The 21044-nt window shown below is 44.3% G+C and overlaps 2 protein-coding genes across 2 annotated transcripts; one reads left to right on the plus strand and one right to left on the minus strand.

Annotated features, from left to right (window-relative positions):
- The first annotated feature begins 1909 nt into the window (after positions 1-1909).
- Positions 1910-6539, plus strand: tbc1d7 (TBC1 domain family, member 7). The gene is made up of 8 exons (XM_076276602.1): positions 1910-2221; positions 2561-2689; positions 2825-2905; positions 3202-3389; positions 3598-3735; positions 5841-5986; positions 6130-6256; positions 6372-6539. Exons 2-8 carry the CDS (start codon positions 2578-2580, stop codon positions 6456-6458), a joined length of 879 nt encoding a protein of 292 aa, XP_076132717.1. The 5' UTR covers positions 1910-2221; positions 2561-2577; the 3' UTR covers positions 6459-6539.
- A 2328-nt stretch (positions 6540-8867) lies between these two features.
- Positions 8868-20585, minus strand: phactr1 (phosphatase and actin regulator 1). Its single transcript, XM_076279256.1, has 12 exons — positions 20474-20585; positions 17104-17259; positions 16316-16480; positions 15918-16044; positions 13769-14008; positions 11509-11684; positions 11053-11209; positions 10715-10770; positions 10494-10555; positions 9943-10080; positions 9736-9812; positions 8868-8883 (listed from the first exon to the last, which is right to left on the minus strand). The coding sequence occupies exons 1-12, from the start codon at positions 20583-20585 to the stop codon at positions 8868-8870; spliced, it is 1482 nt and encodes a 493-aa protein (XP_076135371.1).
- Between the last annotated feature and the right edge of the window lie 459 nt (positions 20586-21044).

The raw sequence follows: 21044 nt of genomic DNA on the forward strand, positions 1-21044 counted from the left end.
TTGACTGATGGACCCCATTCAGATATCAGGGTGAAGAGGTTTGGTCAGGGCCCTCTGAGCCCGGTAGGCCCGTTTAGTAATTTATCCCTGACTGGTCCCTGGATGCTAAGCAAGACAAGACAATAATGGAATGTTGACAACTGAAGAGTCAAATCTAGACAAATCCCAGACATAATCCCTATTTTACAGAGCCATCAGGTCATTTAGGCTGCAATAAACTGTCATTGTTGTCAGTTCAAGACCCGGAAATGCTTTGAGAGTGAGACCTAGAACAGTGATTACAGTCATTCAGAAGGCTTAAGGTTGTTTATAGTGTTCTAGCCCTCAAGCATGAAAGAATCCATGAAGCCTGTGGCAAAGAAAAAAAGATGTGGGGGCATCGTAGTGCAAGCGCCTTCAGTGCCTATCCGACATTTGGATCCAAGTGCCTGTGGGGGACCCGGGGGTGAGTCTGTCCTGAGTCATTTACCAGTCCTACCCCATCCGTATCTCCCACTGCCTTCTCACTCTCTTCACTGTCCTGTCTGATTAAAGGCAAAAAATCCCAAAAGCAGAAATGCTCAAAATGCATGGAATGCACAGCTCTTTCTTTTTTCAGTGGCACTTTTATGGCTGCTTTAGAAGTTGTTTTGTTGACAAGAAAAAGTACATGACACCTCCTCTAATTTTTTAAATAAATACTTATATATAGAGTTGCTAAATGCAAAATGCTAAAAAAATAAAAATAATAAATTAACAAATGAATCATCCCTTAATGTTCAATCAGCTAATTACAGTGCTTTCAAGTTTTCCACATTTTGTTATGTTTCAGACTCATCTTAAAATTGATTTTTTTTTTCACACATCAATCTACACAAAATAGTCCAATACTCCACAAAAAAGCAGGTGTTTGGAGTGTTTTGTAAATGTATAAAAACAATTAAAAGACTGAAATATCTAATTTACATATAAGTATTCAGAACCTTTGTTATGACACTTGCAATTGAGCTCTGGTGCATCATACTTATGTGTCAATGGTCCTTGAGATGCTTCTACAACTTGATTGGAGTCCACCTGTGCCTAAATGAATATGTTGGACATGAAAGGCACACATCTGTCTATATAACTGTGTATAATCTGTGTCCATAAACTTGCATCCTCAACAACAAGGTGAAATGTAATTATTTGTTAGAAGCGCAGAATTCAGGTTTAAAGTGTAGGCTTACTAAATAACAACTTATTACACAATAAGTTGAACAGATTATTTGGTAGGCATCACCCTCATTAAGTTACATAAATTGTCAAAAGGGTGAGATGATGAAATGCTTCACAAAGGCAAAGGTTCTCTTCTCAACGTTTTAGATCAGCACAATGAACAATCATAATCACGCTTTGATGCTTACAATAGCCTATATTTTGATTTACCAAACAAACAAAGGCAATAGGAAATCTAATAGGCCTAAATTCATGTTAAAAAAGCCAAATTATGTTGACAATGATTCCATTTATAAAAGCAATAAAAAGGGAAAGTATCCAAGGGGGGGAATACTTTTTATACGCACTGCACAGAAAATCTACCAGATATGTGTTAAATACCCATATAATTGCCTATATCTATAAACAGTAATAAAACACAAATGATAAGGGTCTCTTCAGCAGATGCAATTAATGACATAACTTTTTGTTGTTGTTGAGAAAAACAAAGTAGACAAGTCAGTTCACTGTGTTGTGCTGCACTTCACATGCTTCTTCTATTAATTTATTTGTGTTGGTGTTTGTTTGTGATTAGCTTTTGAATTTAGAAAATCATAATGTCATATTAGCGTGTAGCCTAATCCCTCTTATGAATATGCTTATATACGTCCATTTTCTTCTTTAAAGCTCTGCCAAAAAAGGGCTTTTGGCGCCCCCATCTGCCTGTGGAAGTTAATGCAACAACAATGGCAACTGGCAAGTGTGAAGCACTGCAGAGGAGGTCGACGGTCTGAGCAGGAAGCACGCTAGTCAGTGGTTACAATGGCCACACACAAAATGCCGGTAGTTTATGGAAAGCGATTCGAATGAACATATACTGTCTGACGTTCCGTTTGTATTTCCAGGGAATTTTAAGGTCTAGGGCTGTAAAAACGTAGATTGAATTGGTGATTATTCACCCGTCCAATGCTCCACTTCGGGTTCACATGTGCTCAGGAAACTCCGGGGATGTGTTAAGGCCTGCGTTCTTCAGCTCCAAAACGCAACTGTAAGTTAGTATGGTATGATCCTGGTTTACTGTTGTCTTACTTACTTATTTAGGAACATATTTCTAATATGTTTATATTTATAAATTAGCCAGTCGGTAGACAAGTAGGCCTACATCGGCTATGGGCTACTCTGCCAGCCAGCGTTCTGTGTGAAATTATTGTTGAGATATTTCTTGACGGATAAACCTAGGAGCCAGGCTATGAGAACGCAAGCAGTAAACGTACGAAATTATTCAGTACAGGCTCGAATTAGTTTGCATCTTTTGGAAACAACCAGTAGGTGGCCGCCAGTGGTCTTCATGCCCCCTTCTGACCGTTGAATGTTTACGTTTGTGTAGTAGGGGGTGGTGCGATCATGGCAGAGGATCCGCAGCGGAACTTCCGTTCCGCGTATTATGAGAAGGTGGGCTTCAGAGGAGTGGAGGAGAAGAAGTCTTTGGAGATTCTGCTGAAAGACAACCCACTGGGTAATCCCCTTTTCACACTGTCAACTTAATCATCATCACCAGCACCATCATTATCATCATCACAGTCATCGCCACATGCGTGTCTAGCATTGATTCTTGAGTGATTCATGTTACACTCTCTATCCCTCCTCTTAGACACAGAGAAGTTGATCACCTTCTGCCAGAGGTTTCCTCTGCCTTCAATGTACAGAATCCATGTGTGGAAAGTACTGCTAGGTAAAAATGCTCACACAAGCACTTAAACACAGATCATTTTCACAGTAGGTTTAAGGGCATTTATTTGAGGCAAAGGTTTTAGGAAAAATTTATCTTCCTGTATGTTTACATTTACATATAGTGATTTAGCCGTTTAGCTGACACTTTTATAGTGACACAGCAATGAATGAAGGTACAAGAGATACAGTGCCAGTACAGTGGTATGTGTCTGTGTGCTAAAAGAATACTCTGTCTTTCTCTCTTTTTCATAATGCGATGCCCTTTTTGTGTGTGTGTGTGTGTGCGTGTCCTCCTAGGTATCCTCCCTCCCCACAGTGACTCTCACCCCTTAGTTACCCGTTACCGGGCAGAGCAGTATGAGGATGTGCGTGGGGCTCTGGTTACCATGCGGTTCGTCAATGACATGACACCGTTAACAGACCTCCACCTCCGCATGTTTCAGCTGGAGAACCAAGTGTTGCCCCGCTGCAGTGAACTAAGCCCAGTGAGTGAGAGTGAGTGAGAGAAAGAGAGAGAGAGATGTTTATTTATGGTTTTGCAGATTGCATATTGCGTGCATGCATGTTTAGTAACACAACACTGGAAAGCACGACTCAGTTTTCCTTTCTCAAATCAGCTGTACTTGACATGTCAGCAAACAACAAAAAGGAGAGGTGGGTAGATTTGATCTGTTCCTTGTGTGCTTGAATTAGGATGATGTGGATGAGGACTTCTTGGCCATAGGCCATGCCATGGAGGAGCTGGTGGATGACCCAGTGGACTGTTACTGGCTGGTGAAGAACTTCGTCAGTCAGTTTCACAACAAGTTTGGAGACTCCATACCCCACTTGGTGAGTATGTATGGTTACCTTATGTAAACGGTCTGGCTCTTCCCACAGGTGGCGCTAGTGTAGTGGCTACGTAGCTGGGTCCAATTCCCAGCTGCCACAGGGAGACTTGCCCTTGTAATAATTGACATATTTAAGTCGCTTTGGATAAAAGCATCGCCGTCATCCAAATGAGTAGAAGAATAAAGCCCCCTACATACTCGCCATTCCCGACCTGTAGCACGACAATGTGACGTCGCAGTAGCGCCGTAACCATTTATACTCGCGTGTGGTGGTCACGACACTAGTTGCAATATTCTCCTGAACAGAGGTGTCGCGTAGCATTGGCGTCAATGGCAGTAAAATGCAAAGATTGTTAAGGCGGAGCAACAATCTTTGGTAAAAGCCAGTGTCTATGGTAAAAGCTAGCCTCTGTGATGGTACTTTCGGTTGCTGCTATTCACAACTACCATCATTACCATCTAGTTTCCAAGGTGTGTGCAGATAGATAGATGGATATATAGATAGCTACTTTATTCATCCCGAGGGAAATTTTAATAATTTAAACATTTTAGTTAGCTGGCTAGCTAGCTAGCAGCTGGCTGAGTTTGTATAATTTTCTAAAATGTAAAGAGATTTTGTTCAGGTCTTAGTAGCAGGGACGGATTAAACAAATATGGGCCCCTGTGCACAATATCAAAAAAGGCCCCTCCCCCTGACCGCAACGCGCGAGGGCGCGTTTGCGCATGCGCGTGCAAGTGACGTGCGCGTGCAGCCAGCGCTTCTCCCTTTGCTGTCGCTGTGCAGGCTGGTGCACAATTTCACACAATAAAAATGTAGTACATTATGTCATATATTATAACTCAGGCCCACTATAGCGTTTGGTAAATGGAGATGCAGATCATCTCCCTAATTAATTTCTTTGCGCAACAGCCCACATTATGCGCTCACTCCAGCGAGACGAGTGAAATAAGTGTAGGCCTATCTGTCATCGGCATCGCCATAGGTTATTTGCTACGATATAAGCTACTGTTAGCCCTACAAGTCGCGATTTATTAGGCTATCCAATCGCTATGCTGTTTTCATGAACATTGCAGGAATCCACCTCATTCACTTTCCCACGAGTGGGTCAGTTTCACTTTCGCAAACACGCATACACATTGAATGAGCACTCATAGCCTACCACTTCCACCTAATGTTATGCCTCTATATTTTATGAATTAAGAAGTATTTATTGATCAGGAAAACATTTAGTTTATTTTTCTTTCGGTCCGCGGTTCCATAACACCATTCAGTTGTGCCGCAAATTAACAGACAGAAGCACCGGGCATAATCTAGCCTAAATTCATGGCATTTTTTTTAAAAATCCGAGGGCCCCCATTGGCTGAGGGCCCCTGTGCACGTGCACACTTAGCACAAGCCATGATCCGTCCCTGCTTAGTAGATATCCTTTGGTTGAAAATAAATCTTTTCTATTCTTTCCTCTTAATTCCATGTGTTGCGAATCTCACTGGTAACTTTGCTAACTTATCCAACAAACTATTAAAAATTCACGACTGTAACAAAACAGTCCTCTGAACTGCAACTCTCGCTTGCCCTCGAACTAGTCCATCTTCCGGTTTCCGCTTTGGCGCGCTCAGCTGAAAAAAATAGAGTGGTGCGCTACCTGGCGCTACCCGGGCAAAATCCTGGCGCGCCAGAGACATCTACGTCATTTTGACGTCACATTGTCGCGCTACCGGTCAGGAGTGGCGAGTATGTAATAGCCTTAAGTGCTTTCCCCTACTACATTACTCTCCTGCTTTTTTCATTAAGTGTATACTTATTTGGCATGGCCCCTACTACATTACTCTCCTGCTTTTTTCATTAAGTGTGTACTTATCTGGCATGGCCCCTACTACATTACTCTCCTGCTTTTTTCATTAAGTGTGTACTTATCTGGCATGGCCCTCCACCGAAGAGCAGTAACTTTTAAGTGTGCTTGCAGAAAAACAGTAACTTTTAAGTGTGCTTGCATACTTTTACTCGTCAGCTCATGTCTTTTTCCTCTTTCCTTCTCTGAACATCTGTCTGTCATTATTCTTCTTCTCTCTCTCTCTAACTCTGATTCCTCTCACTCGTTCTCTCAGCCAAAGAGTCTGGAGCACTTCCTGTCTCAGGAGGACAACGCTCTGCTGACTCAGCTGCGTTCCTCTGGTTGCCTGGCAACCCTGCCATATTCGCTCTGGTTCCAGCGCTGCTTTGCTGGCTGCCTGCCGGACACCAGTCTGCAGAGGTATGCAAGCACACACACACACACACTGCCATACAGACCACTCAAATACTTTGAAAATAGTTCTTCTGGTTACTGTAATGATTTTAAGTAGGTTGTTGGTATCTGAGGCTGCTCACGTGTGCTGGTTTGTGATTGGCTGGCAGAGTGTGGGACAAAGTGATAAGCGGCTCCTGTAAGATCCTTGTTTTTGTTGCCATGGAGATCCTGCTGACCTACAAAATCATGCTGATGGGCACGAAGCCTGAGGGTGTGGCCAACTTCCTGTGCAATGTGAGGTCACACACACACACATATAGTTTTTCCATCATATACTGCAGTTTCACTCAAGCATCCAGACGGTCTGTTGCATATGGTGGACTCATTTTCTGTCTGTATCTCTTTGTAGATGCCTCAGGAGAACACAGACGCCATTGTGACCAAAGCCATAGACCTGTGGCACAAATACTGTGGAACACCCATGCATTCAGTATAACAGTATACACACACAAACCTGTTGTGCCATTGTCTAACATGGAACTGGCATCTGCATTAGTAAAGAGAGAAAAGGAAACAATTGTCTGTGTTACTGTCATCTATATAAAGCACACTGCTGCCACATCCACAGATATTCCAGATGTGATATCCAGACACACAGATGCACACTTCTCAGCACTTTTGAGTGTTTTGAAAAGCTCCTTTATTAAGAAGAGACTCTAGACTTCATGAGATGGGGATGAGAACAGATCTGTCACATGCATTTCCCTCCCATTTAAATACTGTCTTCTTTAGCCACTTACACACACACACACACACACTTACTAACACTCTGTTTCTCTCAATCACACACACACTCTTTCTCTCTCACACACACACCTTTTTATCCTATAGAACACTTATTTCAGTAACATAGAGCTGCCTCAAACATGGTGACTCTGTTGTCTGAATGTGCACGTTTTGTCCCTCAGCCCTACAACATATATATATTTTGTTATATTTAATCATATTTATAGACACTTCTATCATTTTAGTTTATATTCTGCTGTTGCACGTTAGGCAAGAGCATCTGATGCTGTCCTACAGCCATCATCCTATTCACTGCTCTAGTAGGACTATCCTACCTGCCCTCTCCCAAACCCTGAGGTGTCTGGTACTATATTGGTGGCTTACCAAGTTCAACAATCTCTCATTGAAACTGCACCTTCATGCACATCCAGACATCAGTTTGGCTTGCAGGTTTTTCCCGAGGACGAGACCCCCCCCAAACAAGGAGCTCCCCTCACTGCACTTTCGTTCACCCATCCTCTTTTTTTCTTCAAAATTCTGATTCATGCAAAACAAAAATCTTCAAGAGTAACACAAACGTGTTCATTTTTTTCTCTACACGACGTAGTGGTAGTGGCAGTTTCCTGTAAAACGCTAACACACATAAAGCATTAATGCCACATCAGAGGGTTTTAAACTGGCATCGGTTTTGGCACCTCAGTACCCTGGTAAACAGTGAAGAAGTAGTAGAAGAAGCTTTCTCTTATGGCACTGTGCTTCCTGGTTGGTGCCCTCCTTTTTAAGGGCCCTCAGGGGTACTGTCCACAATCCAAGGGCTAGTCAGCGATGGAGATGACGTCAGGGTAGGATTAGTGTCAAAGAACGAGAGGTGGGATAGCACTAGTCTAAGGGGGCATCAAGTGTGTGGTGGTGGTAGTAGTAGTAGTATGGCTTCAATTAGTCATTGCAGAGAATGAGAGTTTTTTTTTTTTTTTTTTTTAGAAAAACAAGTCAGTAATTGGTGTTAGATGATGGGGAGTTGGGTAAGAATAGGAAGTGACACGTGTGGGCCGGATTAGAGTCGACGAGAGTGAGGCTGAGGTCGAGGTTGGGTAACGACGCGGGAGGAGAGTGAAGCGGTTCGCACTAGAGTCCACTACAGAGTAGCAGGAGACGTACATGGAGAGTTTTCATCAGAGACGGCCTGTTGTGGCGTAAAGGGGGGGGGGGGGCGTCTGGATGGCTTCTCTTTAGTGTCTTTACAACAACTGAAGGGGCTTGGGGAGTGGTTCTCAGCGTGGACATAAAGATACACACACATACACAGTGACACAGCCACACATTTGCACAGAAGTGGTGAACTGTGATACAACTGAAACTAGTTATTGCTCAGACCGCTCCCCCCACACCTGCTCGAATATCCCGTGATGGAAAAATGTATGTGTGACTGGGTGTGTGTGTATACACTCACACACACACACACACACTCAAGCATACACATATGCATCCTGGGTATTAGGTGTCTTACAAAACTAAAAGGCCTGAAACATCAGCATAAGAGCATCCCATTGGAGCACTGGGCAGGAATATAAAACAACAATACAAAATAAATAACCATAAAATACAAAAACAATATGAAACCAACATCTGAGGGAAAACACACCTCTCTAGGCAGCACATTTTCCATATTCCCATCGCTGTTTACCACAGAAAAATTTGCAGCGCAAATCTCTTCCAGCATTACTGGTTCTCTTCCAACGTTCCTGGATTTTTAAAAAGGATGGCCTCAAAAATAAGTCAAAGAGAAAAGTCAAATAAAAAGAAGAAGAAAACAACTAGGCCTAAGGATCCCAACTGGTGTAAACCTGCTCCTGAAGGGGCTTTGGGATAGCTGTGGCGTTAAGACTGGCTGAAGGTATCTGGTTTGGATGTGATGTCAATCTGGATCCAGTGTGAAAGCGGTCCGGGGTGGTGTGAAGCATCTCAGCACTTTAGGTGTCTCAGGGTGGCAGACGGGGTCAGGAGGCTCCAGGCCCTGCAGGGATGTCAGTCCCGGACCCCCACCCCGTCCATCTGCACAGCACCAAACCCCAGTGGCACAAGTCCAGTCACACACTGAGATACTTCGGCTGGCTTGAAGTCAGGGCCTGTGGAACCTGCACAGACAAGAAGAGGAGTGAGGGTGAGATGGTTCTGGAAAACATAATATTTAAAGGGGTGGTTCAGGATTTTGGTCATAAGACCTCATTTCCAAGTAAGCAAGTGTGATATTTATCAGTGGAGACCGTTTTCAACACGTTTCATCCAGTCCTTCTAATTGCAGAGTTCGCAGGTGCTAGGCTAGCGCAAGTCAACGGTATGTGCTAGCCTGCCACTAAAGACAGTCTTACCCACTCCAAAGTACACCCGAGGCAAATTCCAGACAATCGATGTAAATGTCTGTGTTGATAGAATAGTGTGAGAAATACAACTACCCTCGCATCGCGTTGCAATAGTTATACTTTGATCCCTGAAGTTGGTAGTAGTCATTTTGCATCTCAGCGGCGGACTGATATTACCACGGCTACTACTAGGTATCCCCATTGGAGTGCGCTTTACTGTTTACTTTTCGGCGCAGTACTACTAACAGGAGCAAGTATAATTCCGCCACTGCTAAGAAACTAGTCCCTCAAAATGTAATGCGATCGTTGAAATGCAAGGATAGAATAACGTTAGAAATAACACTATCAAAACAGACATTTACATCGATAGTCTGGCGTTACAATGTATTTGCCTCGGGTGTACTTTGGAGTGGGTAAGATTGTTTTTAGTGGCAGGCTAGCACATACCGTTGACTTGCGCTAGCCTAGCACCTGCGAACTCTGCAATTAGAAGGACTGGATGAAACGTGTTGAAAACGGTCTCCACTGATAAATATCACACTTGCTTACTTGGAAATGAGGTCCTATGTCAAAAATCCTGAACCACCCCTTTAAGGAAAGGGTGTGTGTCTCTGTGTGTGTGTGTACCTGGTTAGGTGACGACTGGACTCATGAACCTCCATCTCTGTGCTTTTGAAGTCATTCAGTTCCTTGCGTATAGCAGCCTGCAAAAAATAAAGAATACAGGAGATTAACTTTCTTCAACCTGTGCAGTGGCATAAAAACATGTACACCAATATAAACGCACACACATACTTACACACTCAAATACACACACACACACACATTCATTACCTTGTCAGCTGCAGTGAGGCGAGTCCAGGGTTTGTCGGCACGGCGATCATAGTCCTGCACCTCGGCCACCTCCACATAGTCGTTGAAGCTGAGAATCCGAGCCTCACGCAACGCCTCAACTGTGGGCCGCTCTCGTAGCTAGAGGACCAGAGGTGAAAGACACATGAAGGACATCTCACGACACTTCTGCTGCTCTACCACTCTTTACCTTTTTTCCCTCCTGTTTATGTTTTGTTTTGACTTCTGTAAAGCAACCTTGAGTGTTGAGAAAGGCGCTATATAAATGTAACATTATTATTATTATTATTATTATTATTATTATACAATTACAGAAATTCACTTATTTAGTGAATAAGTGAGAGCTCAGCAGATTGCCTTGTTAGGTATATTTCTGCTGAATCATTTTCAGCCAATTACAATCTGAGTGCATTTCAGTTTAAGCTGCCCTCCTCTTCATGAGTAACACCAGTTACTATGACAACATGGATGCACATTCACACACACACACGCACACACAAACGCACACACTTGCTCTTGCTCTCCTCTTTTACCTTTTTGTTGAGCCGTCTCTTGATTTCTCTCTTTTCTTCCTGTTCCTCCTCCTCATTCCGGGCTGGAACGTTATTGTAAAGACACAGACAGAAAAAAGATTGACTGTAAGAAAAACACATTTTCTCTACCACACCAATTTCATTATTGTTAGATAATTTTCCAACCCGAGAAATGTGCAGCAATTGTGTGTGTGTGTGTGTGTGTGTGTGTGTAAATTTACGCTTAAGGATATTCCTCTGCTCAAGCTCCTCTGCTGTTGGCCTCAGGCTTAACCTCCTGTGAAAAAAGATCAAACGTAATCTGTGATTACCTCTCGAATAAATTAAGAACACCTGCTGAATACTTGTGTGAGTGTCCCATGACAGTTTTGTCTGTGTGTGTGCTCGTGTGCCTGTGTGTGTGTGTGTCTGTGTGTGTGTGTGTGTGTGTCTGTGTGTGCCCGTACAGTATGTGTGTGTGTGTCTGTCTGTCTATCTGTCTGTCTGTGTGTGTATGTGTGAGTGCGTGTGCACGGGCGTGTGTGTGTGTTAATGTGTGTGTGTGTATGTGTGTGTGTACCGTGTGAGTTTGGTGCAGGTCTGCTGTCTGCTTTCCAGTCTCTCCTGGTCCGAGTGTCTCAGAAGGATGTTCTTCTCCTCCAGCTCCCACTGAGATGGGCGATTACCGATCTTCACAGCCAGGGAGTCTTTCCTGAGCACCCTCAAAGCCAGAGTGCCTAAGACACACACACACACACACACACACACACACACAATATATAAGTATTATACACCATCACACACCCACACACACCCACACTCACACAATATATTTATTATAGACCATCACACACACACACACACACACACACACACACACAATTAGTGTGTTCCAGACAGTCACAGTACCTCAGTCTTCCCTAGATACTCTCCCCCCTCTCCCTGCATATCCTGAATAACAGAATGAGCCCATTCACAGAGGCTTGTTCTTTCTGAAGCAAACACACATTCTCATTGTTGACTGTGCAGGTCTTACTTGTGAAGAGTGAATCATCGTCGTCGTCATCTTCCTCCTCCTCCTCCTCCTCCTCCCCCGCTCTCTCCTGCTGGGTGTAGCTGCTGGGCAGGCCTTGGAAGTCTGGTTGGCGCAGGTGATTCTCTTTGTTGTCCTCACACTCAATCATCATCGATGGAACAGCATGGAACACAGAACTAAGACACACACACACACACACACACACACACACACACAGATAGAGTTACAAACTTCAGGTTGGTGGGTTTGTGAACATAATTTCTTATTTAGATCAGGTACACCTTATCCCACATTCGGCATGGATGGCAGATATATTTACATTAGAGTTGTTTGTACTGCACAAATACACATGTCATTTGTGACAAACTTTTCTAGTCACTCATGCAGGTACACAGACACACACACAAACACACTCACACAGTGTCACAATTTTCTTTCTTCTCAACAATGATGGCAAAACCACTACACACTGTAATGCATTGTGAGGTGACACACACTTTTGTCACACAGACAGAAATCTGCGTCTGTTTGCTTTGCTGCATAGTAATTTATACACACACACAGGCAGACTGGGACCAAAAATCGGCCCTGGCATATTTGGCCCAAGCGGCCCTCAAATTGGTGGGGCACACCTAATTAAATACAAAGTCTTTGCATTACCCTTAAATATGCATATATTTTCAACTGTCATGGAGCACTGAAAGTGATTTAGGCCTCATTGGTTATCTCTCTGACTGATCAGAGGTAGGCATGGAGCATATGATCTCCATATATATATTCAAGTAGGCTAACAAGCAATTATTAAAGAAGAGTTTCTGCTTGAATTCAAAGTATCATTTCAAATTATTCAATAGGCTATAATTGACAGCAGCACCACAAATTACTGAAGCCTATATGTAAAGAGTTAAATGACCCAGATTGTCTTAGGAATTAATGTAATGTATACCAGTTATCACTGTAGGACAACTGAAACAACACAAACAGGGCTGTTGCTGGACATATTTTATTCCTGTAGGCTATACTACCTACCTACATTGCTGGTACATTTTGGAACAGTACAGCTACATGAACTAATTATCTTTAGTGTCTTCCAGTAGCATATCATATAGGTTATATATACTGTAGCTTAGTTGGCTTGTGCATGACGTGACATTTTGTAACCTACATTTCCGTCAGTCTACAGTCTTTTAGCCCTTCTTTACCAATCTAACCCTGTCAAGATAGAACCCTTCTCTACTTTGAGAGACCAACCACCACTCATGCCATCGATGTTGAATTTTGGGCGTCTGACGGAAACGGATCAATCTGACCAACAATTAACGTCGATTTGACACTATTTTGCTGTCCGGGTTTGCAAATCATTCATTTAGAAAATTTAAGTTGCGCTATTTGTTATTATAATCACAGCACGGCCTTACTATGTTATCATTAGGCTACCATATCATTACATTATCGCAATTAATAAGTCATCATAATCATAATAGTCAGCATGGCATGCATGTCACAGCCTACCTGTTCCACCACTGAGTTCTTATCATGTAGCTTCAACTAGGCTCGCACTCTCCACTTGCTCACTTTCCCTTGCTCTGTATGCTTGCTTACATCCTCGTTTACACTCAACGAACTTCAACATGTTGCTGACATATGCTACCCTACTTGCAATATTGTATTTTTGAAGCTTCTACATTGGTATTAATTTTGCACAATTGTCACTACCGGCACCGGCCGCATTTTCGTGTAGGCAACTTCGATTAACTTTTGATGTGCTCACGGAATCCTGGCTCTGAGCCAAAATGGGAGGGGTGGGGCCTGACGTGAGCTGTTTTTGGATCAGTCCAGTGTCAATATTGAAATGTAACCAATGGGCCGCTGATTGTCCTTCCTTTGGGCCAATCGTTGGCCAAAATAATTAAATTATATATATATAGCCTATTCTATCGGCCCAAAAGGTGCTTTGGCCCACCGGGAAAATACCCGGTATGACAGATGGCCAGTCCGCCCATGCACACACACACACACACACACACATACAGTACTCACTCACTGACACACACACTCTCTCTCTTTCTCTCTCTCTCTCTCACACACACACACACACACACACACACACACACACACACTTACTCACTCACACACACACACACACACACACACACACACACACACACACACACACTGTTCTCCAGTCACTGGGCATCAGAGTGCCAGTCACACACACACACACACACACCCACACACACAAACACACACACTAACTCACCTCTCTAGCCGCTGCATGGTGAGAGCAAGCGTCTTGTTGAGCTCCTCAATGATGCGGCTGGGGGGTATGCTGGGGTAGGCCAGTGTGTGTGCGTGCGTCAGAGTGTGTGTGAGCGTGAGGGTGTGCGTGTGTGTAACAGTGTGAGCGGGAGGGGGGTGGGAGGGTGGCGTCGGCTCACAGATCATCACTTTCTTTGGTGGGAGAGGAGGAGAGAGTTTCCTGCTGGAGTCTGGGAGATAGAGAGGGGGGGAGGACAGATAGATAGAGAGGGGGGGCAGAGAGATAGAGAGAGAGAGAGAATAAGGGAAAACAAGGGGGCATGACAGAGAGAGAGAAGGAGAATCAGAGTGAGAGAACAAGGGAGGGAGAAAGAGAGAGGATGAGAGAGAGACACACACAGAGACACACACACACACACACACACACACACACACACAGAGAGAACAAGGGAGAGAGAGGGGGATTAGAGGAATCATAGAGTAACAGGCCTTAGTACATCACAGAACAACAAGTGCCGGAGATGAAACCATCATGATATCCAATCCTTAAAGGTGCAGTCAAGGATTTTACACAATTTCAAGCCCATAAGTTTTTTATCCCATTCAGCAATCATGTCCTCACGACCGCTAGCTGCCCATTCTGTGAGTACACTGTAAAAAAAAACCTCGGTAGGCAGCCCAGGCTCTGAAAACTGTAAACAGACAAAGTGGGGCCAGCCTGTCCTCCAAACAAAAACGAAACCCTGCATGGAATTTCTCGGGGAATACTGAAAGTAGGGGTGAGATACCTCTCTGCCGAGTTTTGTTTGGTCCTTGGTTAAAATATAATGTATGTTTATTTGCACAAAAGAGTCTGCTAATAAAATTTAAATATATAGTTAAAATAAATGAAAAATAAACACAAATAAATGCGACTTCCTTCGCAATCCCTGACTGCTTACATTCTCTAAATGTTCACAAAGGGAATTAGAAAAGAAACAGATCTAGAGAAAGTATGATGCAGAAAAAATATGAAATATGAAATATGAATCTTAACATAATAATTCTATGTTACATTAAATTGAATAAAACTAAACTGTCTTCACTTGTCCCACATGTGTGAATGTGTGTTTGTTTGTATATGAAAGGTCAAGTTTGTTTTCATGTGTATTCATGTGTAAAACAAAGGTGTATTGACTGCGAGCTCACAGCGTCCAAACCAATCAATAAGCTGACATACACACAAAGACAAAACAGTCTAGGACCAACAGCAATGTCTAGCACATGGGAATACTGACCAGTGAGCTTCCCTAGAGTGAAAAGCATTCATGACTACCCAGAAGTGTGTCAGTATGGCAACAGCAGGAGCTGATAATAATACCAACCTGGCCCAACGTCTCCAGTTTTAGTGGGTTTGGAGACATCACACTCCTTTGAGACGGCCACACACACCCCATGGCCCATCACCGGAGGCAACGGCAAGACACTCTCTGGGCAAGCAGCAAGGAAGAGGAGGAGAAAGTGAGTGGAAGAAAAGTCTGAGAGATACTAAAGATATCTCCGAGACCTGTTATATATGCTGTTTAAATACTTCAACCACATACTGTATATAAAGCCTCAATCACCCTCGTTCAACTTCAACCTTCATGCCAATATCTCCTTTATGACATATGGTTTTGTTATCAATGTGAATGTTCTAGGGTAGACCTATATTTAGGCTACATATTGCCTAGGCATATCCATTCGGACAGAGCAGGCTATCTGTTTTCTCAGCCGACCGTCTAATGTCATGTCCTGCAACATTGAGTCTACAAAAGAAAGTTTTTTCTTACTTGTGTGCTAGAATTCCAGTGCATTTGCTTTCTTGTAAATTAAGTTGTAGGCCTACTTTCCTTGTCCAATGTGATTGTTGAACGATGCTTACCAGAAATGAATATAGGCGAAAGTTTCCGTGTCATGTCATACCTCTCATCTCATTGCTACTCTGGCAGTCTCACCAAGATGCAGCAGCTGGCAGGACGTCATTGCGTTGACTGAGCTGTTAGATATACATCTAGAACATCTACTTCTGTGTAGTAGGCTACATAGGCCAGTCATTGCTTTTATAATCGCGGGAAAACGTAGCAATGCATTCTGAAGCCCTGTTTCTTTTCTCCCACGCCATTGTGCACCGAGGGAGAGGTGCGCTTTTCTCTTGTGTTGTGTGTGTGTTCTCACCTTTTTCATGGATTTCCTTTAGTACTCCTCGCCTGATTAACTCCTCTCTGCTGGCTCGCATGGACATCTTTCTCTCCAGAGCTAATAGACACACACACACACACACCATTTCAGGTACAAAAAACTATTCACAGAGCCACACACAGATTTCTATATACAATAGATGAAATATTCTATATACGAAATATTGAAGTCTGTGTGTATGTGTGTGTGTGTGTGTGTGGGTGTGTGTATACGTATATGTATGTGTGTGTGTGTGTATGCGTATGTGTGTGTGCATGTGTGTGTGTGTGTACACGCGTGCACGTGTGTGCGCGTGTATGTTTGTATATACAGTATGTGTTAGCAGTACCTGCAGAATTCTGCTGGAACTTGTCATTTCTCTTCCTCCTCCAGGTCCAAGGTTTGAAGAGGCGACCCAGGGTGGCCAGCTTGCCTCGCCTTCGTATGGGTGGTGTGTGTGTGCCTGGGACCAGCGAATCAGAGCGCAGCGCTGCCAGACGATCTGCCCCTTCCACTGCACACAGTCAGGAAAACACTTACTCCAACTGGCCAATCAAAGACATTGGTCACAAAAATCAACCAATGAAAATCAACCAACCAACTCAATCAATTAATGAATGAAAATCAACTCAATCAATTAATCCATCAAACTGTATGTCTGACTGAGAATGAGAAATACAGGTGAAAACTATGAATTTCCTTAGAAGCACCTCCGTAAATTACACCGCAGGCTATATATCTTTCTATCCTCTATACAGTATGTATTAAACATTTATTATACATAAAAGAGGCTGTCTGTGTATGTATGTGTGTGTGTGTGGGTGTGTGTGTGTGTGTGAATGAGAGAGAAAGAGAGAGGGCAATGAGGTATTGCTGCTATATTTTGAAAATAGCTCTTCAAGTATAGAACAAACTTGAAAAAAAAAAAACTCAAAAACAGGGTTTTGCAATGTGTACTGCGTAAAAAAACAACAATAGCAATGTCATCATTATCATAGCTGCAATTATACTTATTACAATACTTATATTATCTTTTTGGGTGTCCAAAAGCTTACATTCCATCCACTGCCAACAACCTACATGTCTAGGCCTTCTCCCAAGACACACACACACACACATACACACACACTGTCTCACCGTCCCGTAGCTCGCGTCCGCGGCTGCAGTTGCTGCAGATGTGTTTGATCTGTCCAGGAATCACTAACGGGGCGAGGCTGTTGTTGTTGTTAACGGCGGCGCTCGGAGACCGCATGCGAAGGACGTAAAAAGATCTCCGCTTTCGGGGCTTCTCGGCTGGAGTACCCAAGGATGGCGACTCCTCCCGGGCCCCGGAGACGAGCCGAGCCACGGCATGCGGTGGTCCTGCCATGGCCGCCCCAGTCTAAGCAAGCCCGCTCTTTTACGTTCACCTCTCGAAGATGGAAATGGCATGCACCGGAATAGAGTGGGCCCAAACCTTTACAACCATCTTGAGAGATATTAACATGAACTGTTAAGGATGGTCCACCGACGTCAAACACAGGAACGAACCACCTGGGGTTGTTTCGCTCACAGCCTGCACACGCTCGGCCTTCTGACAGCAGGCGAGCGTAGTTATTCACGCTTGGCCTCGCGTCGCCATCCCTCTCGTTGTATCCTTCGAAAAGCCAAATACATCCGTGATATTTATTGAGTCGGTCATTTATAGTATATTTTCACTCAGCATAAATGCAACATTTAAAAAAATAAACGCAAAAATAAACGCAAGAACGAGATGTCTCTCAGTAGCCTACCTCCTTCGGTCCATCTCCGTAATTAAGTTGAGGTGTGTGTAATGTTACGCACCGCCCCGGAGCTGAAATACCGGACCGGATTGTGGGAGACGCGAGAGTTCGCAGTCATTCCAGATCTGTCCAAACCTATACAACAATCATGTGCTGCTTGGGCGTAAAATGTGTAGACACGATTCCATGATCCAGTGCCCGCTCGTACACCATGCCGTATGTTTTTTTTTTTCACTACTTACGTCATCTCATTTTAAATTTGCCTCTGTTCTGTCGTTTTACTGACAGAGGCGCATCCGCGCGCGGCCAGGAACAACGCACGGCAGAGAGCGCGCCGAGAAAAAACGACACAGACCCCAAATGCATGGCACTGGGGGAAGCAAACGAACGGTTCTGGAAGAATCCATCCCACGCTTTACATAGCCACACAAGATGACGCCACTGCACCCCTCAGTTGCTGGATATGAGGAGCACATTGAGAGAAAGGGTAAGGAGAGGAGGTAGAGAGGAAGCAAAAGAAATAAAATCATCTTGTCTGCGTATGCATGCATGCGTGCGCGCGCGGGCTTGTGAATATGTGTGTGTGTGTGTGTCCGTCTCTCTCTCTCTCTATTTCTTTCTCTCTCTGTGTCTCTCTCTCTCTCTCTCTCTCTGTTTTGGGATCTGTTAATAATACAGTGTACTGGTTAAAGCCCGAGGCATGACATCAGAGTTTATGGCTGAGTCACAATTCAATCCCTTCAATCAAACACATAAAAACATTAAAAAGAAGGAAAGGAACCCATGAAGCCTTATAGTGAGTGAGACGAGAGTGTTCTGTGCACCTCCATCAGTGTGCAAAGAGGGTGCTAAGATGGTTACATAATGAAAAGCAGGCCAGTGAAAGAGGTGAAGAATCCTGTCCACTTTCTTTCATGTGCACCCAACCAACCACCCACACACATATGCAAGTATAAACACACACACACACACAAATACAAATACAAGTTCAGGACCATGGATACCGACCTTACATTTTCAGCACCACAGCTGTGGACCAACAAGAAGTGCCTGACAAGAAGGCTTACTTAATTTCCAAGCCACATGAGTGCGCAACTAACAATAACGTATCCAAAGCCCAGCTGAACAGAGCATGGCTCAGAGCATACTTCACTAGTATAGAGAGTATACTATATACATATATCATCTGCAAATAGGCTGAAATGGCTTACACCAGGAGCTCGGAGCTCAGTCCTCACACACATCCCATTTCCAAGATGCTGGGTGTGCAACATGAGACCCTAGACTACACACAGCCTTGCATTGCCAAGTCCTCCACTGTCCTCCAGCAGCAGCAGCAGCTGCCCTTAGTGATGGAGGTGATCGGGTTCTCTACACCCTTCGCTACCCAGTAAAATGGACTACTGCAGTCTTCTGGGAACTGTGCCATGGATGACAAAGAGAGAATATACAATAGGGCTATCACTATGGATCCCAGCACTATCTCCTTGACACTTTGCCCTGTGTGTTTGTACCGGTTTTCTTCTTTTTCATCTGGTCTCTCTATCCATTTCTCTCTACAGTTGTGGCTGTGATTAATACAATGTGACAGGAGAGAGCAGAGCCTACAGGATATCTGTTTGTGTGTGTGTGTGTGTGTGTGCGTGTGTGTGTTCTCTCTGCTTGTTGCTTCAACAATGATGTCATACAGAGCACAGTCATCCTAACTAAAGTCACTGCAGATGTCACACCCACACACACGTGCAAAAACACACTCACTTAATCACACACACACACACACACATACGTCCACCCACTGGCAGAGCTTCCCCTGGGCTAACATCAAAACAGGAATGAATAAACAAATAAAGTTATGCAAAGTAGAAGGCCTACACGTGGGTGTGAAAACGTTGTCAGAGGGGGTGAGGGTACACACACAAACAAACACACACAAACATATTGTCATTAGGTGTCACAGAACAGTTCACAGAAGTTGTAGCCCGAGAGAGCGTGAGGCATCTGACGTGGTGTTTCTCCAGAGCTTTTAGGATTGGATGTGCGCTGCACGTGCAGCCCGTGAGCCAAATGTTGAGACTGGCATTCTTAGTCTTCTTCCTCCTCTGTCTGCGACATTCTCCTTTCTTCTTTGGGCTAGTGATTAAATCACCATAGCAACAGTGGATGCTCTTTGCTCGCTCTTTAATAACAGACAGCTATAGCTTGTAAGCCCAAGCCCCTGGCGACGGGTTTTGCCTCAGAACGTGCACGCCCCCCAATCCCCCCCCCCCCCCCCCCCGACCCCCGCCTCTCACACACATGCATTGCATGCACACACATGAGAGAGAGAGAGAGAGAGAGAGAGAGAGAGAGAGAGAGAAGACACTCGTGTGTGCACATTTAAATATCCATAGAAAGACCCAGGGAATGCTGTCGTGACTGTACTATGACAATAGCCATATCCCCAAAGCAGGCACAGCGGGCACCTCAGACAAAGTTACACATCCATTAGCTATATTGACACAGCATATCGAACCGCATATTCACAAAAAAACGGGCATACATAAGTCATCTTGTCCATGATCACGGGCTGCGACAACCGATAAGCTACATGCTGTCTGGCCACTTAATATCCAAACCGACCGCTGTGTTCGGCGACACACTCCTGCAGCGCATAGCCTGCGGGCGAGCCTTCGACTACCACAAGCACACGTGTGTGCGGAGAGGGAGAAAGACTGTGTTTATGAGGTGTAAGACGAGATAGATACCTGACTGGAGGTTGAGGGACAGTCGGGTCTCGGCGAGGTACGGAGTGTCGCTCTTGGATCGCGCTCTTCGGAACGGCCGACGGTCAGTCTCGTCCTCGGATGCTGCAGCCATTTGCGCTCAAATACCTGGAATCCCACAAACCTCCGGACGCTCGGAGGGACCCCAGACACAAACGCTGCACTGCCGCCACTGCCGTTAATTCACGCAGCAGGAGGAGGGGCTCATGACATGAACCTGAGCCATCGAGACGGAGAACAGAGGCAATATCCTCCCACAGCTCCTTACCCACGCGCCACGGGTAATGACACCAGACCGACACGAGGTGAAAGACAAACGCGAGAAAAAGAGAGAGGTGCCTACTTGTCTGCGCGTGCTTGTGAATGCACATGTGTATGCTTTCTGAGACTTGGCAAATGCATGTGTGCTTGTCTGAGGTAGAGAAAGAGAGAGTTTGTGTTAGAGTGTGTGCGTTTCTTTAGGGCTGTATCCTACGTTTTCTCGCTTAAAATGCCAATGGATAACTGTCCAGCAAATAATTAGACTTTGAAGCATTTTGCCAGTGTGTCATTA

This window comes from Alosa pseudoharengus, unplaced genomic scaffold, assembly GCF_046254945.1.
Source record: "Alosa pseudoharengus isolate Yale_2024_CS ecotype anadromous, Long Island Sound unplaced genomic scaffold, YU_APseudo_1.1 YU_APseudo_1.1_scf_11, whole genome shotgun sequence".
NCBI lineage: Eukaryota > Metazoa > Chordata > Actinopteri > Clupeiformes > Clupeidae > Alosa > Alosa pseudoharengus.